Genomic DNA, 8651 nt, shown 5'->3' on the forward strand with positions numbered 1-8651 from the left:
CTGTGGGAAATGTCTATCCTTTCAGTAAATCTTAAAATTGTTATTCAATTTTAGCAAAGAATCCATTTAGGCATTTGTATACATAAAGATTGAAATTTCTAAGGGGACAGTTAATATTTCACCTTTAAAATAAAAATCACTGTATCCACAATTCAATGTAAAATACCACACTACGTAAATGGGTAGGCAAAGTAACTATTTAAGATATGAATGCTATTATTTACATTCTAATTTGATTATATTTCTAGTGGTAATATCAAGTAGGATTTCTATCTGATCAGCAAGTAGCGGACAGGGTGAAGAACTAGTCGTGTGAGATACACGTGGAAGGCATTTTGAATCCTCTTTAACAATGTTGTGCTTCAGAAATTAAAAAATGGAATATCTTAACAGAATGAGGTTATGTATTTCAAGGAGTCATAATCAAACAGAAATTCACCCCAAATTCTCTCTTTAGTGTTCTGCTTCATAAAACCCTAAATCAAAATTTGGAGAAATAGTAGGTGATCCTGGAAGACAGTGTGCTTAACTGAAACAAGTCAGTCACAAAAAGACAAAATACTGTATGATTCCATCTGTAGGAGATACATAGAGTAGGCAAATTTGTTCAGGTTAGAAATAGAAGATTGTTGTCAAGATCTTCCAGAAGGAAGGTAAGATGGTAAATTTTATATCATGTATGGTTTACCATACTTCTTAAAATAAACATTTTTAGAAATACTATTTCATTTCTCTAGGTCTTTTTCTGAATTCATTCATTAATTTTAATATATGATGACATAAATTTAGAGTGCACTTGAAGATTCCATAATTTTAAAACATGTGGGGGGGGGAGGGAGGAAGAAAACCAAGTTAATTAAATTGAGATATATCATGTCATTTCATAAATGCCACAGATGCTTTATAACATTATGTTCCTGGCTGTGAGCTGATAATTGTGGAAGCTATGTGATAGGTACACTGGCATTCATTATACTAGTCTCTTTACTTTTGTATACTTGAAATTTTTCACAACAAGACATTAAAAATAAAGATAGCTATACAAATAAAGGAGGTGTGAAATTCAGCAGGACAGCAAGATTGATGGGAAGGGCACGGTGGACTTTCTACCCAGACAGTGTTGAAAGATGGAATAAAATAAAATATGGAAATCTTTTAGAATCTATTTTTAAGACATGAATTTGATGTAATTAGCATAATTGTGGAGTTTTAAGAAAAGCAATGTGAGTTAACCAGAAATGCTACTGAAGGAAGGAATCATAAAATCAGTTTAAATTTCTACTGAAAATAAAGTGAAAATTTAAATTTTTACTCTATATAAATTAGGAAACAAGCCCTTTCAATACGCAGTTCCTAACCTGTAAAGGAAGTAATCAAAATATTTCTAATGAGTTACTATGTAAATTTCAAAATATAATAAAGTAGATTTAACTGAAGAGCATAGGGACTGAAAGTGGGGGAGAAAAGAAAGGATCTTTAATTTTTTAAGAATAACATACAAAATGATCTGGTATTAATTATACAAAATCTAATCTCAAGAGTAGTAGGATATTTGTTTTTAGTATCTAAATGTTCTCTGTTCCTGTTTCTAATATACAAAAGTAAGAAAAGAAGACTTAAGGGAAATCATTTTTACCAATAACCCATGAAAGGTCAATCACAGAACTGAGGTCCTAAACCTATGTACTTATATCTAGTTAGAAAAACACAAAAACAAAACAAAACAATTTTAGAAAGCAAGTTAAAATTCGAATGACTGCACAAATCCCCAAAAAGGGGTTTGAATATAAGATTGGGCTAAGAACATTTCTACTTATGAACAAAAGTTAAGGAATAAGAGCAAAATTGTGACAAAATAGAAAAAAAGGAAGCATCTATGGAACATACATAAAAATTGAAAGAATAATACTGAAATCAAATCCATATATACATTATTTATATATAGTATATCAAGATTTTGCCACATTTGCAAAATCTGTTTTTTCTAACATTTTTCACCTTAGTCCATAATCACATATCCCCATCTGTCTCAAAAATGTCCCTTTATTTTTCAAAATAGCTTTTCTTTTATTTCTAGGAATGTGGCAAGAGTGGAAGGTAAAGTGGAAAGTGGACGATGAAGATGGAGATGTGTCAGGAAACCACAATGTAGAACCTCAAATACCCTTTTGTAGTGTTTATACATTATTCCAAGATAAGACAGAGTTCAAATGAAACACAAGTAGAAATGGTCATGTAGGGCCTCCTTGGTGGCGCAGGGGGTTAAGGCACAGCCTATGAACCTATCCGCAGCCACTGCAGCACGGGTTTGATTCCCAGCCATGGAGCTGGCCAGCAAGGAGCAGCAGAACTCTCCTGGCTTGCCCGCTGTTCCCCTCAGCAGTGTATTTCAGTCAATCTGCCTGTTCTGCTCCCAGCTCTGTCTCTGGTGGATTTTTCTCACCCCCTGGGTCTCTGGCCTGTCCCCCAGTTCTTGTATGCATAAATAAATAAATCTTTAAAAAAGAAAAAAGAAATTGTCATGCAGAAAATGGAACTCCATCAAAGATAGTTTTAAAGGGTTAACCATGGCAGCAAGTGAAATGGAGAAGAGTTCATAGGCTGTTGAAGTGATTCAGATAAAAAAATTTATGGTCTTGAACTAGGGTAAAGGCATCTGATATTAAATATTGATGAGATCAGGGGCTGCTAAAGAAAAGCTTGTAAACATTTTGATAAGGTCATTATTGAAAGGTAAGATAAGAAGTCTTAGACTCCTATTCCTCTTCTTCGATTCTAATCTTCTGTTCTTCTTATCCTAGAGAACTCACGGCAATATACTACCGTTTATTTGGTGCTAAATAGGCTTTCAGAGAGTTTTCTGAGACCCAAACCACAATTTCATGTAAAGTATTATTTGTGTAAAGAAAGACACTGAAAATTTCAAACAACCAATTAAAAATCCTAACCAAGTACCAGAAGATATGCTAAATTGTTTGAATGCAAATCTCATTTAATCTATACAATAACCTTATTAGGTGAGTGTTATTGCTATTCTTGTTTTATAGACAGAGAAAATGAAGCTTGGAGACATTAAATAATTAGTCCAGCTACTAAATGCCAAATGGTTGAGCAAGGATTTGACCGTGGGTCTATCTGACTCTCAAATCCATGTACTTCACTTCTATCTTCAACATCTGACAGACCATCATATTAAATAATGACTGTCAAAGGGGTTGTACCATCATTCTGAAGGGTTTGGAAATGTTAGAGGAGAATAAGAAGAAATGCCCTGACAAGATGCCAATAGCATCTAGCCCCACTGAGAAACTATTGTCATGATTCTAGAATCCATGGTGCCAAGGGGATTCATGAACAAGCCTGAAGGTATGAATGACAATGTGTACCCTCTTTAAAGAATCTCTATATGGGGATAAAAAAAGAGTATATAAAAAATTTTTTCAGGGGCAGAGAGAAGCATTATTAAGGGGTACAAGGAACCTCATGTGGGTGTTAAGTTTACTCTCTTGATTATAGTAGAGGTGCACAAGTCTATACATATGTCCAAGCTTGTCAAATTGTGTGCTTTTATATGCGCAGCTTAATTTTTTTGCCATAAATACCTTAACACAACTATTAATAAAACAGAAAATCATTGGTGGAGGATAAAATGATAGCATAAATACTGTCTCCAGACAGTCGCCAAAAAAAGGCTGAGATACAATACAGAGAGAAGGTCTGAAGGACAGTACCAAGTGATTGTTTCACCATTTCCTTTACAAAAGTGGTAGAGGATTGGGGCCTCCCCGGTGGCGCAGGGGTTGAGCGCTGGGTTGCGAAGCTGCCCGCAGCCTCTGCAGCGCCGGTTCGATCCCCGGCTGCTCCCCGGCCACCGGAGGAGGGTCCCACATGGCGCGCAGACCTCTCCTGCCGCCCGCTGCTCCCCTCAGCAGTGTCTTTGGTCGGTCTGCCTGCTCTGCTCTCCGCTCTGGCTCTGGTGAATTCTCTCACCCTCCCACGCTTCTGACTGCACCCAGTGCATGTATAAACAAACAAAAACAAAATAAAATAATAAAATAAAAAAAGGGAAATTAGAAAATATTTTTAAAAAAAAGTGGTAGAGGATTTTAGAAATTAAGTAGCAAAAACACTAACAAAATTCAGAAGACAGGGATCTGCTTTGCCTGGCGCCCCTTTCACTAGTTCAGATCTACAGCAAGCACTGAGAGAAGGCTAGAGAATAAGCCCGGGATCCCACACAGTCTCCCAACCCCAGATTATCAAAGGGCCACCCAGAGCCCATAGATGCATCACTGCCATGTTGGATGTGGTCCTCACTGTGCTTGGGAAAAAAAAAAAAAAACTTTTTAAATTAGTTGCCAACATTTAAAAACTTAGAGATTTCTGACTCCAAATCTTTTTGACTTTTCTTATGAGCTCTGGTAACCATGGCCCCATGTTTCCTACCTGGCAACAGGCCAAGAACTCTGATCAGCTACAGACAATAAGAGTCAGTCTCTGTGCTGTCTTGTCTGTCCCTGGCAGCAACATTTACATCATACCTGGTCTCCACAGGCCTTTAGTTTGTAGTCCTGACCCTAAGGCTATCAAGATTTTCTCTGAACAGTATTTTGCTTTGTTTTGATGCTCTCTATGGGCTCAACACCACCCCCCACTACACACACACACACACACTACCATCACCACACATACACACACACACACACACACACACATTAAAGAGAACTGTCCTTAATTAGAGGTATAATTCTCACTGCAACAGGTAGGGGTTTTCCTAACTCAGTAAGCAATGGCAGTAAACAAGAAGCTAGACTGACTTAGCCATACCAAGCTGTAGCACAGGCCACACCAAGAATAAAAACAAATCCTGAAAATTGGTTCTTGGGGCACTAGTTTCAATGAATTCAATGCAGAAACTTATAACAAGTAAAATTTTCCCTTCTTGGGATCTTCCCCAATGCTCTAGTCTGCCACCTCCCCCTACACACACACACACATACACACACACACACCCCCCTAGATTCCTCCGTAATCTTCCCTTCCCTCATTCTACTAGGTCACTAAAATGGTCACAGGAATTAAGATAAAAGAAAAATTCTTTTAAAAAAATTTACAAGGGAAGGTCCCTAAGGAATAACCATGCAAATTATTAATAACAGGTCAAAAGGGGTCACTCAGTGACTGAACAACCAACATTTTATTTAATCATTATATATGAGAAGCATTAATAGTAAAGTCACAGTAAAAGTAAGGAGATCTATCACCTGTTACTTAATATTTCTTTAATCAAATCATAAAATAATAGAAATATTACAAAGAAGGTAACAAAAATCTGTTCATTTGCAGATGGTCTAAAAACCACAAGAGAAGTCACAGAAAAACTAAAAAAAAGAATTCAGTAAAGTGACTGAATGGTTATAAAATTAATACACACAAATTAGCAGTTCTTTCATTTATTGATCATAATCATAAAAGAACAAAGACAAATAAAAATTCAAAAACATCAAAAATTATTATAAAAAACTCAGAGACAAAATTAATAAGAGGTGCTAGTAAGGTCTTGTTATCTTGGAGCAGGGGATGCCCTAAGAGTTTATGAACAGTCCAGTTACTAACTTAGAGAATGGGGCTGGAATCTATAAGAAATTCACCTGATCATTTCAAACTTAGCTGGTATATGACCCAAAAGGAAATCATAGCTCCTCTCCCCAGTGACATTCTGGACCCAATCAAGACCTGCATTTCCCTGGCCTAATTTTGAATCATAGAAATCAGCTCAAAACTGTTCAAGTTTCTCAAAGTGCATATAGGAAACAGAACCAATCAGCAGAGAATCAAGATTCATCACTTTTTCAGGAATCAGATAGGGTATCAAGTAGAGAAAACTGACTCATTCTTTAAGAAAGAGATTCAAAAACTCTACAAATTTTTGACAAAGAACCGTACTGAATGTACATGTAAAAATAATTGAGTTCACGGACTTTTTAGAATGTTATTACTGAATAGAATCAAAAGGAAATATTTAGAATGTGTTTATATTAAAAGATTCCCAATTCCCAAAGTCCACAATATTTCACAATTTGTAGTTGTTTGAGTATGAGTTGATTTTATAATTATTTTCTCTCTCTAAAGTAGTTTCATAAGAAAATTATAAAGTAAGGAACGTATTTAAAGCATCATAGAAGCATGTTTACATTCAGATAATTAATATGCTAAGCATTCTTATCTATTAAATTAAAGCAGGTCACCTAAGGACTTTTTTAGATAATACTTCATTAGCCTAATTATAATGTTTATATATATATATATATTTGAATAAAGCATCATCATCTGTTTTAAAATATTCTTCAATTTAAGCCTTTTACTAAATCAAACTAGCTTTCATACATTAGTTTCAATTACTGCCATTAAACATGGGGAAAAAACCACCATTGAAACAGGAAATAAAAATTTCTGTTTTTACCTTTGAAGTTCTCCATTCCCAACCATCTCCTATCTGCTGTGAATGCTTAATGAATTCTGTACAATAATGCTGAAATGTTTTTTCTCCAAAGAACTCATCTCCTTCCATACCAAATGATAACTGCAATTAAAAAAAAAAAACCTAAGTATTAGCATTAGCTCTAGAATGAATACTGAAAGAAACCCTGCTAATGTCTTATTTCTTAAAACAATGCAAAATTTGGTATAGATAATAGAAAATAACTGCAGCGCCATTACAATAAAGTATTTTGTTTCCTTCTCTTCCCAGTCCCCATTTTTTAATCAGGAAGAAAATGTGATCAACATGAAAAGATAAATTTGTAACAAATACACATCTATGGCTTTTTTAATAATAAGGGTGTGGTGAATACAGTAACTCTTTACCATTACATTATATTTTAGTTGTACCTATATTTAACTGAAAACTTAGTTGGTTCATAAGTTTAGTTTCCAAAGCTTAATTTTATAGCATTTCTTCTGAGCTAATGTTCCCAAGCAACCTCTGTCTCTACCTCATGCCTTAGCTCTTTTATAGTGTTATATGGCACAAAGGAAACGTGGACACTAGGGCTAACAAGAAGCAGGTTTAATGCACTGGTGCTGATTCAGCACATTTACAACCCAAGGCTGAGCCTGTCTGTAGGAAGTCAGGGGCTTATAATACACTTTCAGTTTCTACAAGGTTCCGGGTGGGTTTGCATTGGCAGCTGTACATGGTCAGATATGACATGGCTACATACCATGAAGTGAGTTGTATAGCTGCATACCAAGGAGTGAGTAAACGGTCAGTAGTCATGGGACCCCCCGCCCCCAGGTCCATTCTGCTTCATGGCAGTACATGGTTTAACATGAAGCAGGATTCATATCAGGGAATAAGCTGCATACCAGGAACTGAGCAAAAGGTTGTTATTAAGCCCCTCAGGCTGCTTATCTCAGGTGACCATGCTTCAATAGTGTGACAATGATTAGCAGCACCCGGCTGTTATTTCACTAACAAAAGATGTTCTAATGCCTGGAAGTATCTGCTTTTCAAGGTGCAAGTTTATGATCAACTAATCACCTCCTTTATTGAGTCTACAAATATGACAAATTAAAGATATCGAGATTATTTATCACCTAAATCTATTCAAATATGAAACATTGCTTATAGAAAGAATTTTAGAGCAGGAAAGAAATGCGAAGATTATGTAGTTCAAGTCTTGATGAGAAAAAAGTTAGACCAAGTGAATTGTCACATTCTCCTCATAAGATGTAAGTATCATCAGGACAACTAATACTTGCTAACTGCTTACTCTGTCAAGCACTATGCTACTTACTTCACATTCGCATTTAATTCTCACACAAGCAAAAGTTGTCATTCTTCCCCTTTCTCAGTTGAAGAAGAGAAAGAATCTGCTCAAGAATGCAAAAGAGAAAGGATTCAAAACCGCAGTTTGACTGCAGAGTCAATGATCTGTCTACACCAGCTGATTCCAAGGCACTGTTCTTTCTGATTGTTCAAATTTAGTAGATCTTATTGAATTTGGTCATTCATCAAACAAATAGTTGTTTTAGATTTTTTCATTTTCTCTTTATTAATGTAACATTAGTTTACAACACTGTATAGCTTTCATGTGTGCAGTTTCTCACATTATTAATTGTATATGACACCAAGCCCAACACCAAACACCATCTACCACCAACAAACCAGCCCCTCTACCTGTACAGAGCTTATTTCAATTAACATAAACCCCTCAGGTTTCATCCATTAATAAATATATCTTAAATATCTACTATACAGTAGGCACTATACATAGTATAGAAAGATAAAAATAAATATGTAGTTCTTGCCTTGTAAGAATTCATACATTGTAATGAAGAGAGATAAGCAATAAAAACCATTACACTTAACCAACCTCCATGCAACCTATTTTGCCAATTAATCAATACAATGTCCATTCCCGCTATAAATGATTATATCTACAACATACTGATCATGAAGCAACCCTGCTCCCATTAGTTGAGAATATGTTCACAAATGGCATTCTTGCATTATAAATGCATACTTTAATTAAGTGCTATGCAGATCAAATAAATAAAATATTAAAAGTCAACTGTTATTTCTATGACTTAATGCCTTAGACTTTCTAAAGCTCAGTCTCCATAGGAAAAGAACAAGTGAACGAGGT

The 8651-nt window shown here is 35.4% G+C and overlaps 1 protein-coding gene across 4 annotated transcripts in view; it reads right to left on the reverse strand.

Annotated features, from left to right (window-relative positions):
• The window catches only part of ATG10 (autophagy related 10), a gene marked incomplete at both ends in the record, with an annotated part of 191628 nt that extends 185051 nt beyond the window's left edge, over positions 1-6577 (reverse strand). For 3 of the 4 annotated variants that reach the window (XM_084233263.1, XM_084233261.1, XM_084233262.1), the window contains one exon: positions 6464-6571. In XM_084233263.1, the coding sequence (XP_084089389.1) occupies positions 6464-6571 (108 nt within the window). Of the gene's footprint in view, positions 1-6463 lie in introns of all 4 variants that reach the window. The other variant, XM_084233264.1, reaches the window with a different exon arrangement.
• Between the last annotated feature and the right edge of the window lie 2074 nt (positions 6578-8651).

Source organism: Talpa europaea (assembly GCF_964194135.1).
Source record: "Talpa europaea genome assembly, chromosome: 5".
Taxonomy (NCBI): domain Eukaryota; kingdom Metazoa; phylum Chordata; class Mammalia; order Eulipotyphla; family Talpidae; genus Talpa; species Talpa europaea.